This window comes from Medicago truncatula, chromosome 3 (assembly GCF_003473485.1).
Source record: "Medicago truncatula cultivar Jemalong A17 chromosome 3, MtrunA17r5.0-ANR, whole genome shotgun sequence".
Lineage (NCBI taxonomy): Eukaryota > Viridiplantae > Streptophyta > Magnoliopsida > Fabales > Fabaceae > Medicago > Medicago truncatula.
This window is the reverse complement of record NC_053044.1, coordinates 22,921,671-22,943,740: the sequence shown is the minus strand read 5'-3', so window position 1 is coordinate 22,943,740 and position 22,070 is coordinate 22,921,671. Positions and strand designations below refer to the sequence as shown.

The window sequence follows — 22,070 nt, the reverse complement described above, 5'->3', positions numbered from 1 at the left end:
AATCATGCCACAAAGGAATCAAGCTTTCACTAAAATACAAAAAGCATACTTAATATAGCTTGACTAAACAGCAATATTATTTATAAAATAATAGTCAATATTTTGTGTCTGACCATCTCTCTTTCTTTCTCACGTTCATATACAGTGTTAAGCCACTCAAAACATCTCTTCACAATAAATGCTTCTGCAATTTTATTGTATATTAGATCAAAGAAGACATTTGCTTTATTCCCTATTCTACTAGATTGATCCCAATACATGCTATTAAGCTAAAACTGCACCACACCCAATTGCTCACGGCTCAATAAATTTCCATTCCTTCCTCTATTTCTCATATTGAAACCTGAAGCACAATTAAGGTCCAATCACTTGCCATTGATATCGCAACTTTGGAGGGAGTTTCTACTGCAATTGGTTCAAGGTAAAAATTGGGGGGAACTATTCAAATTTCAATCTTTTTTCTGTAATTAAAAATTCAACATTAGGGTTTTATGGGGTCTATATAAAGAGGGCTTTAGGATTTGTGATAACCACACTGCAATTACAATTGCAATCTCAATCTTTCTCAATCCTAAGCTTTACTCTTGCAATTTCACTTTCAATTTTCTGCAATGGCTTTAACTTTTGAACCAATTTCACAAATTTCTTCATCAAAACCAGCTTGGAACATTAAGGCTAGAGTTGTTAGATTATGGAAAGTTTCTGATTTCAACAGAAACACTTTACCATTTTCTATTGAAATGGTGTTAATGGATTCTGAGGTTTTTATTTTTCACTTACCATTTTACATTCAAATTATGATGTTTTTTTTAAAACTGTTGTTTTTGAATAAGCTAAATGTTATTAGTTTTTATTTTATAAGCTATCAAAAATTAAGTTTTGTTTTATGTTTAGTGCTAATATTTGTTGAGATATAGTTAAGGATTATGAGGTTCTTCTTTTTAATTTTACATTTTCACTAATTTTGAACCTTATAAGTAATGATTTGGTTTTACTTATGTTGTTGATATATAACATTGTCACTCTAAAAATGTGTGTTATATATTTTGTGCTTATATTATAAAGATGATGATTAAAGTTAAAGAATTAGTAATTTTTATAATGAATCAGAAAGCTATTGTATTATGAAGAATGATGAATGTTAGATTATGGTTTTAACTATATCTTGAAAACTAATTCTAAATTTTTGAACTTTATATAGGGGAGTAGGATTCATGCCTCAATCAAAAAAACTCTATTGTATAAGTTTCAATCTGAAATTCGCGAAGGCAAAGTTTATTCATTTGAAAACATGGGCATTGCTGCTAATGGGGGGAGCTATAAGACCACCCATCATCCATATAAGCTGAACTTCCAATTTGGAACAAAATGTTTGTCATTGTGTGGTGCATTAGTGAGTGGTTCTGATTTTAAGTTTGTTCCAATTTCTGACATAGTAGGTGGTTCTTATGATTGTGACTACTTGGTTGGTGAGTATATATTCAAATTTTCTGAAGTTTTTGAAGAATGTTGTCTTTATCTTACATTATCTTACATTCTTAGCATTTAATCATTTTTTTTATGTATGTCAATTTAGATGTTATTGGAATGTTGACGGGTGTTGGCACAAAGAGAGAATATGAACGCAATGGCAGTGCTACCAAACTCAATGTCATTGCCATGGAAGCTGATGGGTATGGAAGTTTAAAGTTTTCTTATGATTATGACTAAGCAATATTTTATATACCTATTCATTTGGGATGAAGCTCCAATGATGAATAGATTTTGTTTTGAAGCTTTTGATCGAACAATGAGGGATTTGATGAAAAAGGTTAATAAGGATAATTGTAAAAAACCTTTTGGTGGAAAAGTTGTTGTATTGGGTGGAGATTTCAGACAAATTCTGCCGGTTGTTAGAAATGGTCCTAGAGCTGCAATTGTTAAGGCAACAGTTAGTTCATCAAAAATATGGAAGGACTGCAAAGTATTGAAGTTGACAAAAAACATGAGGTTGACTAGTGATACTACAAACCAATCACACAATGAACTCAAACACTTTGCGGATTGGATATTGAAAATTGGGGATGGTTTACTAAATGCAGATGAGAATGGAGAAGCACACATTCAAATACCTGAAGAGTTGTGCATTTTACATAGTGAGAATCCATTACTTTCTTTGGTTGATTTTGTTTATCCAGATATAGTTAGAAATATTGCAAATGCTAATTATTTTGAAGATCAAGCAATCCTTGCTCCAACCTTAGAGATTGTTGAACAAGTAAATGATTTTGTACTATCTATGATTCCTGGTGACTCTAAAACTTATTTAAGTTCTGATACACCATGCAAGTCTGATGAGGATTACCAGGTTCAAAGCGATTGGTTTACATCAGAATTTTTAAATGATGTTAAGTGCTCTGGGATACCTAATCATTGTCTAAAAGTTGGCGTGCCTGTAATGCTTTTGCGGAATATTGATCAAGCAAGCGGTTTGTGCAATGGTACAAGGCTTCAAGTTAAGGAGTTAGGAAAGAATATTATAACTGCCACAGTTATCACTGGAAAAAATATTGGTGAAAGTGTATATATTCCAAGGATGGATTTGGTACCTACTGATTCCGGTCTACCTTTCAAGTTCTCTCGCCGACAATTTCCTATTTGCTTATGCTTTGCAATGACAATAAACAAAAGTCAAGGACAATCTCTTTCCAAGGTTGGGATGTATTTACCTCGACCAGTTTTTACGCATGGCCAACTATATGTAGCAATCTCTAGAGTTACAACAAAAAAAGGTTTGAAGAAGTTAATCTTTGATGAAGATGGGAACACTTGCACTACAACTTTGAATGTTGTATATCCGGAAGTGTTCGAAAATTTGTAGGGACATCAAATACAAACAGCAAATTCAGAACACAAGGTAACATGATTATGTGTATTAATGCTTGCGTATTTAACAAGACAAACACACCAAATTTATTTATTTTTTGACGAAAAAACACACCAAACTTAACCAACTTACTTTTTCTCATTACAGGCCTGATAATGTCTGCAATTCTGCTGGTTTTTTGCTTTCTTAGGAGTATCAACTTTGAAGCCTGTTTTTACTTTAAACTACATATATTATTGAATGTTGTCATTTTGATGTACATGGCCTTTAGGTTATTTTGATAGTCTGTAAGCCTGTACGTGGTCTTGAGCTATGGTTTGAAGGATACAAACTTAACCTTCTATATGAAAATTTAGAATTATGATTACTCCACTATTAAACGTTGATTGTATAACTTAACCAATTATTGTAACTCCTACCCCATATGCATGGAGGATTTTATGTCAACTATATATGACTGTAATTTATAATCATTTTTCTCCCCGTGCGTTGCACGGGTGTTAAAACTAGTTTACCACATTCTGAAGCACAAAGCTTGAAGAATATGAAATTACAGGGACAAAATCTAAATCTTTTTTTTTACAGGGACTAAAACCGGAATTCGCTAATATTACAGGGACGAAAAGAGATATTTACCCAATTTATATTCCATGCATGAGTCGGTGTCCCATAAACACGTAACCAAGCACCGCGTTCACACCGTAACTTCTTCGAAGACCATTTCTGCACATCCGATAGGAACATCCCAAAAAAATCCTTAGCTAAATTATATACCTCCCAAACATTGCTACCACGAATAAAGACTCTATCATCGCCCATCAGAAGGACACCCATATTATAAAACCAGCATCTTCCACCCGTTGCTAAATAGATAAAATAGATTCACCTGAAGAAATCGTCGCCACAATACCTGCACTAGCCCAATGCAGGTCGTGTTTATATGATTGATACTGAAGCTTAATAATATTAGATGTCTGTCTCTCCAACGCTACAACCTTAGATGGCTTCTCCAAACGGTCCATCTCACTCTCAGACACCCTAGTAGCCTTCCCGTCTTCATCAACATCCAAAAACGTAACATTGCCATTCCTCTCTACCCTCGGCCTTCTTTCCTCCTCCTTAAACATCAAAATCAGTGTCTCCCTCACCTTACTAACCTCCCTCTTCCTGTTGTCCTCAACCTTAACCGGCACCTCAACCTTCCCCACCCTCACACTTTTTTCCCCCTCCCCTCTTCTTCCCATTCCTAATTCCGCCTCTACTCCCTCACCAAATCTCACATTTTTTTCCTCCCTCCCCAACAGCCGAAACCACGTCCTTTCTCCCTTCCCCTACCTCCTCCAATCGCCTAACATGTTTAGAAACTACAAGCGGTTTCTTATCATTATCCGCAAACCGAGCCTCTCTAGCCCAAACCTTGTTACCAATAGATGAATGAGCATATCCATGTTGCTTTGAATCAGAAACCAATCGTTGAGTGTATATAGGATTAACTTGCGTACCACCCCTTGCTGGAGGACGCGCAGCTCCTTCCCCATCCATTTGATTGTTGTTTGTTGATTCCTTAGCAGATTGATTGTGAACCCTAACATCTCCTCGTTGTCGAACCTGCAGCCCATAATTCTCATCTTCTTGTCGCACCGAAACCCTAAAACTGTCCCTTCTTCCTGCTTCCGGTTGCGTCGCTTTCCGATTTCGAGACTTGACCACAAACCAATTTCCCCCATCCCCCCCATTTTCTGCCACCCTGGTTGGACCCCTATCACCCCCAGTGTTCCTCTCAACCGGTGATTTGCTCCGGCGCGGTTGCCCTAGGCCTGCTCTAGTTGCACCGCGGTCACTCTCTCTGTTCTCTCTCATGCGTGCGTTAGTTAAATTTAAATTAAAAAGGAATATCATATTTATCCCTAATTATAAAACCCATTTTCGATATTCATCGTCCTTTAATATAAGACTCTTGCCCTCAAAGTCGTTTGCGTGTTAGCTCGGTCTTGACATGAAGAGTCCTCCAAGCTCGGACTTGACCTAATCAGTAGGTTGGGTGAATAGATTGGCCTTACTAGTTTACAATTTACCAGGTGTCAAGCTTGTTAAGACGTAGACATTTTCTCTTCAAAATATGTCGATTATAAGTACAACAGTCATATCAACGTTGAAGAAAAAAGAGGAGATAACCAAAATATTTTATTTTAACTCTCTTTAATCTCTTTTGAATTACATTGGCACTTAACTGACCATATGAGCACGGGTAATTGCGTCAACAAAATTGTTAATCGAGAGACTTAAATGAGTAATTGTATCAATTCTAACCTCAACAATCAATACATATTTATTATTTTTCTGACAAACACTTGACATATATTCTAAAGTGTGTGGAAATGGAACCCGTAAACTGATTTGTTGTAAGAATAGGAACCATCATCACAAACTAAAAAACCTAGAAATTTTTCGTACCCCCCATTTCCCAATTCTTGTTCCAAAGTGCAATATTGTATTTTGGGATGTTGGTGGTCAAAACTATACAATCCGAGGTAATTGTACCAATGTGCAGTATTCTCTTTTTATAATCATTGTTTTCCTACTTTAGGTTTTGCTTGAAAACACCTTAAAATTACACATTTAATTTCAACGGTAACTAATTAAGGTTCAGGAACAAAAAAAACGAAGGAATTCGAACGATAACTAGTTACCATTGGGGTTGTTGTTGAGGACACCAGATGAAATATGAATTTATTTTTTATAAGAGATGGATGAATATAGGGTGGAAAAGATGAGAATATTTATTGTGTTTTTTGGTATGTGTTTTATTTAACTTTAGTCCCTGCTCAAAATTAATTAAAATTATTATTTTTACAATGATTGAGCAATAGATTGGCCTCTTTTAAAAAAAAAACAATAGAACTAGTCTCTCTTTTTGCACATGTTGCATCAATTCAGTTAACAAACACTTGACATGTCCCGATCTATATGGCTGACAAGGATCATCCCTCATTATCCTTGTCATTCATTTAGATCAGGACATGTCAAGTGTTTGATAACCATATTGATGTCAAATGCGTAAAGAGAGAGACTGGTTCTATTGTTTTTTCTTCTTTTTTTCTTTGAAAGAGGCTAGTCTATTGCTAAATTATTGTAAAAATAATAAATGTCCCGTGTAAATATTATAAGAGTAAATTGAGATTATTTTAATTTTTAGGGATTAAAATTTAAATTTGTTCATATTATAGACACGAAAAACACAATCAACCCAGTCTAAAATGACATAGACAAAGTCTAATTTTTCTTTAAGAGGGGCTAAAACATTCACTTAATGATGTAGAGACCAAAAGAAATGTTAACGTTATAATATTTTTTGAGAGGACCCTATAATATTTTATACGGCTTAAATTTACGCCAAATAATCTTAAAACTTTGAGGCATAAAACTTTATTTTTTATGACCTTGAGGAACCTTATTGCATAATTTTATTTTACTTTTACAGAGTTTAACTTTTGAATTGTACTCAAAAGACAAAAATATGAAAGGTATTTTAGTATTTTTATAGTCTGTACTATGGGCAAAAAAATTGCCCTGTCCAGTCCCCGGTTTTCAAGCAAATTTAAACAAATCAAAAACACCTTAACACCTATCTAGACAATCTGAGTTTGACATTCTAGACTAGATAGGAATAGGAATAGGAATAGGAAGAGTAAGCTTGTAAAAAACCAATAATAGTGTTTCCATATCCAGTATCCAACAATGCGTGATCATCTTCAACATTTCAAACTTAAACGAGTGTAATTACAAGGAAGATTTGTTCATTCATTCATCTCAATTTACAAAATGATTTTAAACACCCTAGTTAGGCATTGACAACCAGACACATACTACCTTAGTAATAATGATGATATCCAAATATCAAACATTTATCCGATCCGACCGGTCACCATGATGCAGCAAAAAAAGGAGCATGAATTTGTGCCATTGTAATTTTTACTTGCAGGCCTGAAACCTGAATAGCATATATATTTCAAAGGGTACACTCACTAAAACTATCAAGGATATCACCCCCAACTCAAGTTAAAATGTGACAGAATCTTATCCGCGTAGTTTGTTCTTTATGAAGCTATTTGTCATGCTGTTGTAGATCAATTTCCCAGCCTGATGCCAACTGCAATAAAAGTTGATCTGGTGGTACACCTTCCCAACCCTCAGCTGTATCTGTTGAAGCGTCGTGTAAATTCCGCAAGAGATCTTCCTTTACTTCCATGGGAACGCCAAAAGTATCGGGGCCATTTTCAAATAATACCTCCACCAACTGAACATTATGATTACAAATTTAGTATCTTAAGCCTCATATGAAAGATATAAACTTAGCAAAAAAAAGGAAAGCAAATGCAGTATTGTGTATAATGCAGTAAAGTCACCAAATGATAAACAAGTGAAGAACTGTTTAAGCTCAAGAAATGATTATGTTTTGAATGTGTTGTCTTATATGACCAATAACGTTTTCTGAACTTCATTGTTCAAATGTATCTTGAAGATAAAAAGTTAAGATTCTATTAATCTTGAGATGCAGTTCAAAATAACATTGTTCTAAACTAAAGTAACGAGGTCATATATTGTCCTATGAATTTCAATGGGTAAAGAATACAGTGCAATTTAAAAAAAAAAAAAAACTTGAAGCTAAATTAGCCCACCCAAATTGTCACCGGGGAGAATCGAACCAGAGACCTTGAGGAGGAGCACACTCCATGGTCCCAAGCCAACACCACCATGTCAACCCAAATGGGCTCAGTGCAATCAAAATTAAATAATGGTCAATCATCGTTCCAGATCATTGCAGAGATTAACTCACTTCAGAGGAAATTTATCCCAAAAGGAAAAATTACTTTAGAATCTGGACCATGTAACAAAAATAAAAACTACCAGTCACAAACAGATTGACCGCAACTATGTTGGATCATATGCCAATCCAAACTAGGATGTGATGATTCCCAAAAAAAAAAAAGGTCTTGTAATTCATACCAGTGACTGCTTAAATAGGGCAATGAATTACAGCTTTGAGTAAACAAGGTGATCGTCATTGAAGCAGGGGATCTATAACATTAGACTGAGTATATTATATTGTCTAGCTGGTGACCATGCAGAAGAAACAGACTGCATGTGTTAGAGGATCCTAGCAATTGGTGAACTTCAAAGGGATAGAGAAACGGGATTATTCACCCATGAGTTTATTGGATCTAGGAAAAAGGTAACACAAAAGAGTTAATCTCCCCTCACACTACAGCTTACTCTAGCTCTCAAAACAAAATTAGCTCCTAATCCTCCAAAGAGGAAGATTGGTCCCTTGCAAAATAGTAACAGCAATAACAAACAACAGCAGAACTAATCATAGAAACTTAAGGCTAACGAGTTGCATGATTTCCCTTCTTCCTATAATGAACCCACCTATCTTTATTCCTATTCCTAACAGTATGCCAGTCCTCCAACTAAACATAACAAAATAAATAGATTCTACAGCTTGAGATCTATCATTTAAAATCATCAGGAGATTTAAACACTAATTTTGAGACATAGGAATGCCTGGTTTCGAAACTAATTACACCAAGGAGTCGTTGAAACCCTTCAATAATGCCATGTCAATTTTGTAGATGAAAAATTATTCTGACAATGCCAAACTTTGCTAGTTTTGACTTTGACAAAATAATCAAACAAATAGAAAAATCATCTATTCATATTATATTTGGGACGTGGTGAGTTTTATTTTGAATGAGAAAATTCATATGCCGAGACAACATACATATTCTGACTAATAAAAAAGTAAAATAAAAGAGAGGCCATACCTGTTGAATCCAAGACAAACAGATATTAAACAGGTCCTGCTCCAGTAAGAATTGACTGATGGCATATAATATCTCACATGCAATCTCACTTGAAAGTTCGTTAATTACAGGGCCAGTTCTATCCATTAGCTTTACAAGTAAACGATCATCTCCAGTACTCAACACCTCTGCAAAGGCTGAATCTATATCACCTGCTTGAAGAGCATCGAATGCATTACTCCAAGAAGTCCAGATTGCATCCCTCTCTTGTCCAACACTGTCATCAGCCATTGCTTCGGCAGTCATTTCAGGGACTGCTACTCTTGTTGCTCTAGATGTTCCATTGTCTTCGCCAGCAACCCGAATTGCTTCCAAGGTAGCTTCATCTTTAGAAGCTTGCCAAACACTTCTTGCAGAGGGCCCCTCACCAAGCCGGATGGGCATTGCTGCTTTCTCCCAAGCTCTCCTGCTGCCCCCTTGATCACTCTCATGCACTGATTTTGGTGATCTTCCATCAACAGAACTACCACCAAAAGCCCTTCTTGAGGAAATCTGGCCATTTCTAGAAGCACCATACCCAGGAAAATCCCAACCCTCAGGCATGTCAGATCTCCATGATGGCCCTCTTCCCCTCATCCCCAAAGCATTCCCATCAGTTTGGGTAAACCTTTCATTAAATGGGATGCGTCCATCACCACCTCTTCCATACTTGGAATTGGAATATTCATTAAAACCATTATACTTGCTAGAAGGCCGACCGGATGATCCCTCGAATCTACGGCCTGATGATATAGATAAATCTTGTAACATGTCTTCAACAATCCTCTCAAGACCTCGTACTCTGTTCTCTAGAGTCACCATGCTATCATGGGATCCACCCATGAAATCCTGTAAAGTTGTTAAAACATCTATTACTTACTACTTATGAAGAACATATACAAGAACTGATTATTTGGGCCATAAAACATACCTGCAGCATGTTCATCAGATGACCCTGTTGTCTTTCGAGCTGTGTTAACTGTCTCTGGATGGCCAACAAGTTTCCTCTGTTATTGGAGAAGGGTACTTCTGATTGACCATCAGCTCTAGAAAAACCTGCAATATTGGCAGAACCATCCCTCTGATCATTTTCAGACCTGTCAATTGTATCGTTTGTTTTTGTCCTCAGCTCTTTTGCATTCATTCTTCTTTCATAGTATCTGTCCTGAGCAAAGTCTTCATAATTCCTTTGTCTCGAATTTCCATCATTACCTCTCTCTAAACCATGATATTTATTATTGACAGATCCATGGAAGCCATCATTAGGCACATTTCCAGTGGCATTTGTTCTTTCGTTTGAATCTTTGGCAGTTGCCTTTGACTCTTCGTCATTGTTTGAGCTTGAAGAATTGAGGCATTTGCGAGGAACAACCACTTCCACTGGTAAATCATCCAAGTCCCTTCTTTCAAGGTTTTGGAAAAATTCTGGGTTTAGTACTTTATCATTTAAGACAGGTGGTTTCTTTTTTAATATTACAACTGCCTTCTCTGAGATGCTAGCCGCTTTGGCCTTAGAATTTGAATCTGTGTTTGAAGAACTGGTTGGTAAATCCTTCACTGATGGATCAGTCTTTCTCTCATCAGGATTTACATTTTTCAGGTCACTAGTTTCTGTCAAAACAGCTGGTTCAGGATTCCCACCATCTAAAGCATAAAAAAATCATTACAAAGAGAAACCAAGACAAAAGTGGTTGGTGATTGGATTACCACAGACAAATGAAATGTGCTTACCAGATGACAATGGCTTCGAATCATGAGAAGATCCATCTTTCCCTGCAATTTTTTTCCACAGGTCTAACGCCTCTGTCATGCTATCCCTCACAGGTCTTATCTGCAATCAATAATATTGTTTTCCTGAAAATAATTAGATAACTAAAAAATAAACAAAAACAGTTATCTAGTAATGAAGTTTCAACAAATTACAAATCTACCATTCTAGGACAAATCATTCTCAGCCCTGACTCGTGTGATACTGTTGTCACAGAAAACAACTCGACTAGTCAAGAGAATGTGCTATCAATTTTCTGCGGGCACATACTTCTTTTAGTGCTAATTAAAAGAGGTACATTGTACACTAGAATACACACAACAAAGTCAAAGAAAAAAAATATTGTAGCCGCCTCCTTTTATGTCTTGAGGACATGACGTCCTTACACTGTATTGAATTAATTCATTTTTGACACAGACCATTTCATGAAAATAAGATTTGTGAGAAATGGTAAGATGGTGTGGCATTCAAAACAAGCGACTCGAGAAACAAATATGGCATGGCAAGAAGCAAAGTTATAACGAGAAAATTTCATTGCAAAAACTACCTTGTCAACCCGACAAGCCTCAAGCAATGTCACTGTGGGAGTCGTTTTATCGGTAATCAAACTGCTTGAATGCAAAGCCAAGGAACTTAATGCCTCTGCTGCTGCTTTACGTGTTGCCCAATCACTACTAGAGAGACAGTCATGAATGCTAGATAGCAAATTGTCCAAGCTTTGTGGTGCAATTGCCCCAGCCTGCAATTGATACTCGATTAATTATCAATCTTTTTCCTACAGTTGTCTTGTATCACAAAATGATAACTTGGTAATCTAGATAAGACAAAATCTCAGTTCAAAAATTCCTAATGAATCAACAACAGTAAATAGAAGCTAAATTTTCAGGCAGCAGTCCACTTAAACACAACTTTCAGTCTTATAATCAATTTTATTAGTTTATGCTTATTGCCTTGTATATCACTCTAAGGTAGCATTTTGCAAACATGTTAAAAGTTGGGACAGCTAGAAGATAACACTAGCTCCATTCTATATTTAGTGCTTCTTTTAAAATTGAACAGAACAGGATTAAAAAGTGATACATTGTAGTTCTGTTCTACTAAAACAAAAGGAACCAAGAAGACTGAACCAATTCATTTGGTTCCTGTTCTTTCCATTCGACAAAGGCTACCTAAATTTCAGATAGTATGACCAAAGATAAATATCTTTTAAAACAAAATTAAAACTCTTCAAACTTTATAAAGAATTTCAAGCATATGTAAGTCTTACACTGTCATCAAATCATATTTATCATTGTGCCGTTTTGTTATACTATTGAGTTTTAAAAGATGTACATTGTAAGCGTAAACCAACTCTACACATGTATCCGATGAGAACCCACTATTCTGACATATTAGTTTACTTATGTAACTGAATCTTGAAACTAATGATATGAAGCGGAAAAATAATGGATTCTCATTAGATGTCAGTATAAAATTGATTCACACTGAAACTGTATGCCCCTTAATCTCTACATTATTTCCTAAAATATTTCAACAAATGTCTGCATATTCAGATATAAATGGACCAAAGGGTAAAACTCTAAACACATATACATTAAACTCCTTTGTAAATGCAATGTTAGTGTAAACTAACTTTACACATGCATCCAATGAGAATTTACTATTATGATATATCAACCCACTCTTGTAACTAAATCTTAAAATAATAATATGAAGTGACAAAATAATGGATCCTCATTGCAAAAAACTGGGCAAGGATTCTCTCCAGTGGCTTTTCCACTGCACACCATCCAGTGACAATCTCAGCCATTAAATTGCATTTTAATGATATTTATAGAGTCTAGTCAAACAAAATGAGTGGCGGAGATCCCACAGAACACTCCAGTCACTGGAGCAGATCTGTTCCCCAAAAAACTGATTAACACTGACTATGTACGCCACTTAATCTCTGCATTGTTTATTTCCTAAAATACATCAACAAATTTCTACACTGCCAATATACTTATTACATCTTTTCTAGAGGATCAATATACATATTACATTAAAAAACTTTTATAAAATCATTTCATCATATAACGAGATTAATTTCTATGCATTGATGGTGTAAAACATTTTTAGACACGCATCCAATCAAATCACACCAAAGTGGCAGTGACACTTCTTTTATAGGTTAGTTCCTAAAATATCTCGAAAAATATAGGTCGTGATTTGATTGAATACAAGTGTAGAAAAGTTTTACACTGTCTGTGCATACGATTTAAATCCTAATGCAATTCCTACCAATTAAGGATTAAATTCCTAATGCAAATCCTAATGCACCTACATTGTAAAGTTATTTCACATATTCATCCAATTGAATCTCACCACATTGTTTATTGCGTTAAAAAACACATGACTTGTCATATTTATTAAATGATGTGACAACACATGATTGGGTGCATGTGTAAAATAGCTTTAAACCGACAGTGTATAGAAATTAATCTCATTAGTCAATGATTGGATACAATTTACACCGACAGTGTTTAGAAATTAAACTCATCACTTAATAATCAACTCAACAATCATTTCATTTTCATTTTATCAAACACATAAAAACCAAAACAAAAAACATCATCAAAATTCACCAAACCTGAGACAATGCAGACACCACAGGCAAAATCGCTGCCTTAGCCAAAAAATTAGGGTTATTAATTAGTTTACAGATCCTTGGACACATCTTCTGAAACGCACCCACCGGCACCACCGCTGCACCACCACCCTCTTCCACAGCAGCCGTCATTTCCACCATTTTCGCCATACAAATTGCCGCACCACCTTGCACAGCCTTATTCTGTTCCCCCATCGCCTCAAACAACGGCTTCACAAACAACCCAACCAAAGAACCATTCCCATTACTCCCATTGTTCCCATTATTCTCTCCTCTGAGGTAAAGAGCAGCAATTGATCCAATCGAATCACGACACGCGTCACGAGAAGCAGAATCAGTGTCTTTAAGACGTTTTACAATATGAGAAATGATTTTGGGGAGGTGAGGTGAAGTGGAGTGGGGGTGTGAAGAGCAGACGAAGGATAACAACCGGAGAGATTCGTTTTTGATGGAGGGTTTAGGGTCGGAAACGGCCTCGTATAAGCAGTTTAAGATCATTGGAATAGCGTCTGGTGTGAGGGATAAGATAGTCTTTTCGAGATCTTCGAGTGCGATTTGGTGAGTGTCGCGGTCGGAGAGTTTAGAAAGAGAGGTTAAGATTTTTTGTTTGAGTTCAACCATTGCTAAATGGGAAGATAGTGATGAAGATCTTGAAGATGGTGTTGATTGGGTTTGGGGTTTTGTGTTCTTCATTTTTGGGGGGGTGCGAATTGGAATGTGAGTGAAAATGTTTGAGTGCAATGGTGGTGAGAAGAGTTTGGAGGAGTGAGTGAGAGAGGTAAGGTTGCTTGTTTTGGTGGGGTGTGATGAGAAAGGAAAATGTGAACTGATTCAACTGATGAAATGAAATGAAATGAGGATGATGATGGAAGGAAAAGCTAGATCTGCGGGAGTGAGGGAAATTAAATTGAAGTGAAATTCAAGTTTTCAAAAAATAAAAAAATCATAGGAAAACGACATCATTTTCACTTGGGGGAGAGATATGATAGATCCGAATTTTTTTTAAGAGAAAAATTAAATATCTGAATTTCTATATACTATTTAACTTTTTTATTTACAAAAAAGTTTTGTAACTTAATGAAGAATATTTCACTCTATTATAAAAAAAAAAAATGAAAAAATGGTAACAAATCTCTTCGGACACTCTTTAAGAATCTTAACGAGTAAAGTGAGTTTTCCTAAAAATTTATGCATTCGTACGTTAGAAATTTAAGTATTAAATTAACTTTTTTAATGAATAATCTTTTAATTTAAAATCTTTAAAGTGTGTTTTAGAGGCATTTGTTACCAAAACCCAAAAAAAAAAAAAATAACAATTGGTTTTGGTAATAAAAAATTAATTTTAGTGGTCAATAAAAAAATTGATTAATTTTAAATTTTTGCATTTTTATAGTTGAAGAACGAGTTTAGAGATGATGCATCTCGTTAAATTAAAGTGTAATAAGGTATCTAAAAAAAATAAAGTGTAGCTTAATAATAAGCAAGAGAGGTGTACAAAAAAAATAAGCAAGAGAGGAGGAGATAACCAAAAAAAAAAAAATTATGATATCCATCATGACTCAAAACATGGCGCTTAGACTAATGCATTCTAGTTCGGTAAGCCTAACAATCAAACTTGACAAATAAAAGATAGGTAATCTTCAAGATAACTTTATACTTCAAAATAATATTTACAGAAATTTCAATATAGTTTCAATTGTATTTTCAATATTTTTACAATCAAAACTTTATTTATAACATGTAATTGTATTTTCAATATTTTTACAATCAAAACTTTATTTATAACATGTATCACCAACCAGAATTTTTAAAGATAACATCTCCAAGGTATTATACATCCTAAAATAAGACATCACTAGACTTCGAAAAGATGCGGATATACCAATGACCCAAACTATACATAGGCAAAAGAGTGACATTATTAAAACTTTGATTCTGCTATAAATTTACTACTCAGTTGCTTGCGAATCTGGGTAAAAATAGAAGATGGACAGGGTAAATCACAAAGTTTAGGGAAGAGACAACAATCACCGTCAATTAGAAGGGAAATCACAAATCCAAAAGTAGATGCTTTTATCAATCTTGGAGTAATTATGTTGACTAGTAACTATGGAAAAATGTCGATAGTTCTCAATGAAGTATACACATAAAATTTACTAAACTTGTAAATTTAGACGTTAAACGATTCAATTTGTTAAAGAGGTGAAAATCAAAATAAACAACTTCAACGAAAATATATAAATTTGATATAATTTAATGGAATTAAAACAATGAACTTTAAATACAATATAGAAATATGAATTTAATGAAAATGAATCACTATAAGATATTTTAGAGATATCTTTGTCTCGTTTATAGCTTTTTCCTCCTAAGAGTGGTCTCTCCCTTAGCGCTAGCTCCATCTAACTAATACCTTTTTTCTCTCGACTCAAAAAAGATAACATATCTCTTAATTATGGAGTCTACATCTCGTTGTTAGCCCTCTCCTCCTAGTCGCGGTCTTTTCCTTAGAGGTGACTCCGTCTAATGGATTATGTGCATGTTCGAATTGGTTAAATCTATCTGTATATATTTATCTACCTATTTATTAGTATTTGTATATATATTTATACAAGTAACAAAGTTATGGAGATACTTTTTTCTTCAATTTTTATCTTAAGTATTCAATTAAAACTTGTACTTTTCGTTATATTCTATTTCTTAAAATACATAACTCTATCTTGTCAGACTATTACTTCGATGCATTTTCATATTACATTATTTAAAATTATACATATCAATAGCTTGTTTGTTCAACATAAAAGTTTGTAATGTCATGTTGATTTTTTATTCTCTTTTCACATCATATGACATCTTTAAAATCACACAAGTTGATGAATATTTCCCACAATACAATATTATATAACGTAATCTCCTAATACAAGAGTTTATAGTGTCATGTATTTGTGTGTTATCATACTTGGTGAAACGTAGTGAATATGTGAAGGTGTGAAAATGTATTTGTGTGTTATCATACTTGTATGTTAGACGTTTATTAATGATGTTGATTTATTGTGAATGATTAAATAAACATTGTTTAATCGTTTGAAATTAATTATGATATTTTTAATTTCATTTTGATTATGTTTTAATTATGAATTATGAACTAATCCTCAATGGTCGGTTGGTTGACCGCCTGTTTATTTATTTACATTTTATTACTTGTTGAGATTTTTTTATTACTCAGTATGTTGAGATGTCAGCTTTATTATGGTGATGTATTACGATTATTGGCATGACCACTTTGGAGATTCTATTTAATTGTTGTTGAGATGTGATGATATTATATTCCGCTGCGATGTTTTGAAAAATTATTTATGCATGTTTTGGAACTTATAGAAGAAGTAGCATCTAAACACTTGTATGATTTGCATTATTCGCGTAATCTATCTCTTTAAGGGTTTAGGGTGAATGAAATCCTCTTTAATATTGATAATTCTAGCATTTCTTTCTTTCCAAATAATCCAAACAATAGAAAACCAGATTAAATGAATAAGACCTCATTTGGATTTCGAGAGTCCTCCCAAGAAATGAAATTGTGTAGGTGTTCTGAAATATTGTAAGGAGGTACCGTGACTAAGCCTAACCAGTCGTAAACAGTGACCCAAACCTGATGAAAATAGTTGTGATGAAGAAAAAGATGAGTCGCATCCTCCAGATTGCTGCCATTTCCCCCACAAGATTGATCAGTTGCCGGAATCACCGCCCTCTTGCTTAAATTATCTTTTGTTGGAAGGCAATTGCAAAAAAACATTATTATCATGGACAGTCGAATTTAAGCAAGTGTATCAAATTGTTTACCAAATAATAAAGAGTAAGTAAAGTATCATATCCACATGGATTTGCTCAATAAATAAAATGACAATTATCACTTGACAACTTAGTTAATATCTAATGCATTTTTTTTAAACATATATCTAATATACTTTCTTTTTGTAAATAGATGAAATGTCAATAATCAGTTGACAACTCACACACTTAAATGAATGAGTCGGAGTTTAAACACCGATTATACAGTTTGACTTAGCAATTTTAATATTTTTATCAGTTCAACTAATTTTGTGGACTAATATTTAATTGATTCAAAAAAGAAAAAAGAAATATAATGGCTTTTAGAATATAATTTGAGATTATTCAATAAATTTTAAAAAACTTATACTTTGATGCATCAATACGTATAAAAGTTATGTGTGTTAAAGACCCATTTAATCAATTAATGAGGGGGAGTGTAGAACCATATGTTACACACATAGAATATGTTTGTCTTGTAAAAGCAAGCATAAACCAATAATAGCAAAATCACTCTTTATCATTCCCATCCAAAACATCACTATCTTGACTAAGGTAACACAAATATGGTTACTAAATATTTTTTATTTTTGCCTTTTGTTTGTCTTGTTTCTTGATTTCGGATGACACAATATCATATGTAGTTGTGTTTTTTGTATTTTATATTTAATTCATAGAAACTAATTCATATATATATATATATATATATATATATATATATATATATTTTTTTTTTTTTTTTATGTTAAAATAACTTGACACAACTAATTCATAGAAACTAGTTCATATATTAAAAGCAATACTACACAAGTGAAGCCTAGCCAGTAGCCACACTATCACCAAAGAGCTGTTTATAAGAGTTGTGTTGTTGGTTTTTGGTGGGGCGGTTAGCCTTTAGTGTTTACTTTAGGGGTTTTTGGCTACAAGTCTACAACTATATTGCTACATTGCCTTGTATTAGCTTATGCCCCCCCTTCCTGTTTTATTGTTTCTTTGTCTAGCGTCGGTTACTGTTGGAACAAAATGTGTTTAACATTGCCACCTTAAGTTTTGATGATAACAAAGTATTAAAAGTTCAATTGGATATGCTAATATTTGTTCAAGTGTGCATGACCATAGACTAAAATTTGTAAGTCTTTAAACAAAGTATTGGTTCAGGAAGAACAGGTGAGAGCAAAGGATTTTACAAAGGAAGCTTATGTTGCAAGTTAGAGTCTGAAGAAGTCAGAGTTTGAAGACCATCAGAAGTTGACAGTCAAAGTCTGAAATAGTTATTAATAGTGTTTTGTTAATCATAATCTGTTATCACGATTTTGGGGTATCAAGTCATTAATTAGGCTTGAACCTTTCAATCTTTGATATTCTCTATTTTTTCTTGGGAAGGGCAAAATTGAGAAAACCCTTAAAAATTCTAAGTTTGGGGGTCGTTTTCACTACGGGAAGGTGTTAGGCACCCGCGATGACTATAGTACTCTATAGGAGCCGTTTTCTTAGTTTTATGTCTACGCTTTATTTTTAATGCTATTTATTAAAAAGTTGTTTATTTAGGTTAAGGGAGGAAAAGATTTGAAGTTTTGTTTTATTGGACTTGGAGAGGTTTTGACCTCATGCCTACATACCCTTTTAAGGGATCAAACTCCATGTAGTTCTCTTTCAAAAAATGTTTTTGTGTGTTTGATTGATTTTAGTTTTTGTTGGAAAATGGTTTTGAAGAAGAGAAAGAAGCCGTAAAGGCATGAGAAAAAAAGTAGTGAAGAGTTGGTTCGATTTTTAAAAGAAAATGTTTAAGTAGAAGTTAAAGTTCATTGAGGTTTTGATTAAGAAAATAGAGAGAAAAGTTCAATGGAGTTTTAACTCCAAGGTTTATTTGGAAAAAAAATTTCAAGTGATGGAATTTGCTTGTTTTTTTTGGAAAATTGACATTTTTCTAAGTGTCGCGTTTCCTAAGCATACATCTAAAGCGGTAGGCATACAACGTGTGTGCGTGTCGGTGCTTGTGTCGGTGTACATCATTAAAGTCCATTGTCCGTTACATTGGCCCTAGTTTACATTCTATGGTCTTGCAAGAAATTAAAAGGGAATTTAAACTACCTAAAATATTACATGACATTTTAACATAGAAATTAAAAGAAAAATAATGCCTAAGCTATGAGAAATGGGGGTGAAGGAGGTAAGATGCTCATGAGGTGAATGAAATGAGAAATGAAATGGTTAGTAATATAAGGCATAAAAATGGTAAAAAAGGTAAACAAAATTGAATAGGATAGCAAAAAAGAAAAGAGCACTAAACTGAAATAAAATGGCAAAATATACCTAGAATTGGTTATAACACTTAGACATGCACATGACCTATAATTCTCTCATCATAGCAATGTTAAAGAGGTTTGATTTTGAGCTATAATGTGAGGATAATAAGGACACATACAAGCCAAGCATTATGACATATTTCTAGAGATACTTTGCACTTTATTTCTTGACAAAAACACACATTACTTGCAAAACAAGAAAAAATGAAAATTCACATCACACAAACAGTAAACCACACATAGGATCAGAGACATATTCATCATGAAATTGCATATTAATCACTCATATCATGCCAAAACCTCATGAACGGATTATAGCAAGAAAATTCACAAGTTTAATAAAAAAAATGAACAAATCAACAAGAAAATATCATATGCATTTTTATCATTTTTTTAACACGTGAAAACATCACAAAAGCATCAAAAATACATCAAGAAACATATAGGAATTTTTAGGAATTTTTTGCAAGAAAATTGGACAAGCAGAGGGTTCACATAGCAAGAAAACAAGGTGTGAATAGCAAGAAAAAAGCAAAAACGAAAGAAACTGCAAAGAAATAGGCCCAAGCCCAAAACCTAAAGGCCTGGAAGCACAGGGAGCGTTGGATTGATCCAAGGGGAAAAACCCTAGATCCAACGCTCAAGATTGAAGGGATTGGACCGGTCTTGAACCGGTCCGGTTTAGTTGTCTATAAAAGCATGCTAGCACCGGTTTTTTCATTCTTCTTTGTTCTTTCTCTCTCTTCTCTCAACCTAGTGAGAGAAGCTCTCACCTCTCTCTTCAATTTTCTGGAAAATCAGAAGATGATCTTCATCTTCTCCAGCGAGCTTCACCGCTCCGGTGTGGTGGTTTGCCGGCCCAACAGGGCGGCGCCGCCGCACCGGAGATGAGAAACTTCTCCGTTTTCAAATTTTTTTACAGATTAAGACATCCTTTTTTATTTTAAACACGAATCTGAACTTATTTTTTACAAACAAAACTTGAAACAACGTAGATCTAAGATCTTTCATACGATTTTGAAAAGTTATTCTTTAGGTTTTCTGAACGTTTGAATCCTAGGGATTTACATTGTTTCGTCTTTGTTGATACTTTGAAAGGAAAATGATGAAGTTTGAGTGTTTTTACCTCTGGTTTGATTGGAGATTCGAACAAAAATCTTCGGAAAACTTTGGTTTGATTCTGTTTCGTTGATGTTGTTCTTGTATCCGAAAATAAATCGGTGATGCTCTTCTTCTTCTTTACCGGTTCGAATCTACTTCTTTTCAAGCTTTCAGATCCTTCGTGATCGTGCTTGAATTCGTCACCAATGGTGATGAATTCGCACTGGAATTGCGAAGGAGTTGATTCGATGATGAAGGTTCGCAAAGAATCTCTGAGAATCGCAGAAGAAAATGATGAATTTGGTGACTTTTTGATGATTCTGGAATTCTAGGGTTTTTTATTGTTCTTGGTGATTCTGGATTTTTGATTGTTCTTGGTGATTCTGGATTTTGATCCTAACAGAAAGGAGAGAGAAACTTCTCACGTGTTTGTGAGTTGGCACTGATTGAATGGGTCTGTGTGGCACTGTGCACATTTTATAGGCTGCCATGTGTATTCCTGGACCAATGGGGTAATGCCACCTGGAATTGGACTTGGGACTCTTCTGCAAAAAAGAAAAGTAAAAGGACTGAACTGCAATAATGAAAAAAGGACTTAAAATACAATAATGAAAAGTATTGGAAAAAAAATGTAAATTTTAAAAGGTTTTGGACTAAAGTGCAATTTTGAAAGTTTTGGACTAAAAAATGCAATTAAAATAAAATTGGACTAAAATTGGTAATTTGAAAAAAACGTAAAGTGAAACCAAAAATAAAATCAACCAAAGGACTAAAATGAACCAATTACTGACATGAGGTATTTTAAAATACCTCCCTATCGAAATTTTGACAGGAAAAGACCAAAATGCCACCAGGGACTAAACTGACCCAAGCTGACTCAGATGCAATTTTTGAAATGATTTTTTAAACAAAGACTCAACAATGATTTGTACAGACAAGTTGAAAAGACTCCGAGGCAAACACAGGGACTAAAATGGGTTCCACTGCAGGAAATGACCAAAATACCCTTTTGTATGATTTTTTTTAAATAAAATGCAAGAAAAGTAATGCGATGTTTCAGAGAGTTTTTAAATGACTCATAATGCAAGAAAAGACATTTTGAATAGTTTTATGCAAGAAAATCAAGCTTGAACGTACTTTGAGATAGAGACAGTAAAATATGCAGATGAAAAGAGAGTAAAGATTTAGAGTAAAACAACAGCGAATCGACAAATATCAGTGTTAGAAAAGAAATTTGAACGAGTATTTTTAGGTCCAAAATCAGGGTATAACAGCTGCCCCTATTTAAGTTTCTTTGTCCGGAGGGTCAAGAGACGGAGTCTTTGGCTTGACGGGACGAAGATACTTAAATATTAACATTTGCACTGTGTTTGGACGTAAAAATACGCTTGCACATTTTCAAATATCATGAATGCCATGCAACATTTGGATTATTAATGCGAGACAAACGAGAGTTGGAACTAACAAAAGATGTCGTATCCATTGCGGGATTGGTAGACATTGGCAAGATAACGGATAACGGAATAGGTAGGGAACTAGAAACAAATTGACGGGTACAAGCTGCTCTTGGATTGAGCTGGGCACTTGACCGGGAATAAAGGCAGACAGACAGGTGCGAGTTGTTCTTGGATTCGAACTGGTCACTCGACCAAAATCGTAGACACATAGACAGGTGCGAGTTGTTCTTGGATGCGAACTGGTTACTCCACTG

General features: G+C 34.4%; 3 protein-coding genes across 4 annotated transcripts; 2 read left to right on the top strand and 1 right to left on the bottom strand.

Moving 5' to 3' along the window:
* Positions 1-139: 139 nt before the first annotated feature.
* LOC112419820 (uncharacterized) lies at positions 140-1,710 on the top strand. Its single transcript, XM_024777767.2, has 3 exons — positions 140-421; positions 1,202-1,469; positions 1,577-1,710. The coding sequence occupies exons 2-3, from the start codon at positions 1,292-1,294 to the stop codon at positions 1,708-1,710; spliced, it is 312 nt and encodes a 103-aa protein (XP_024633535.2). The 5' UTR covers positions 140-421; positions 1,202-1,291.
* A 38-nt stretch (positions 1,711-1,748) lies between these two features.
* On the top strand, positions 1,749-3,283 carry LOC120579714 (ATP-dependent DNA helicase PIF1-like). The gene is made up of 2 exons (XM_039832408.1): positions 1,749-2,896; positions 3,014-3,283. Exon 1 carries the CDS (start codon positions 1,751-1,753, stop codon positions 2,858-2,860), a length of 1,110 nt encoding a protein of 369 aa, XP_039688342.1. The 5' UTR covers positions 1,749-1,750; the 3' UTR covers positions 2,861-2,896; positions 3,014-3,283.
* A 3,299-nt stretch (positions 3,284-6,582) lies between these two features.
* Positions 6,583-14,066, bottom strand: LOC11419505 (microtubule-associated protein TORTIFOLIA1). Of its 2 annotated transcripts, none has more exons than XM_003599934.4 (6): positions 13,107-14,066; positions 11,025-11,216; positions 10,441-10,540; positions 9,641-10,353; positions 8,692-9,558; positions 6,583-7,163 (listed from the first exon to the last, which is right to left on the bottom strand). In XM_003599934.4, exons 1-6 carry the CDS (start codon positions 13,815-13,817, stop codon positions 6,972-6,974), a joined length of 2,775 nt encoding a protein of 924 aa, XP_003599982.1. In that variant the 5' UTR covers positions 13,818-14,066; the 3' UTR covers positions 6,583-6,971. The 2 variants fall into 2 exon arrangements, with proteins under 2 accessions (XP_003599982.1, XP_003599983.2); XM_003599935.4 differs by having other exon boundaries at positions 9,641-10,320.
* Between the last annotated feature and the right edge of the window lie 8,004 nt (positions 14,067-22,070).

Coding starts and splice junctions, on each gene's coding strand:
- LOC120579714 (XM_039832408.1), top strand. CDS start 1,751: ATGATGAATAGATTTTGTTTTGAAGCTTTTGATCGAACAATGAGGGAT.
- LOC112419820 (XM_024777767.2), top strand. CDS start 1,292: ATGGGCATTGCTGCTAATGGGGGGAGCTATAAGACCACCCATCATCCA. Junction 1,470..1,576: donor TGATTGTGACTACTTGGTTG/GTGAGTATATAT, acceptor ATGTCAATTTAG/ATGTTATTGGAATGTTGACG.
- LOC11419505 (XM_003599934.4), bottom strand. CDS start 13,817: ATGAAGAACACAAAACCCCAAACCCAATCAACACCATCTTCAAGATCT. Junction 11,217..13,106: donor TGGTGTCTGCATTGTCTCAG/GTTTGGTGAATT, acceptor TATCAATTGCAG/GCTGGGGCAATTGCACCACA. Junction 9,559..9,640: donor ATCTGATGAACATGCTGCAG/GTATGTTTTATG, acceptor ACAACTTTACAG/GATTTCATGGGTGGATCCCA.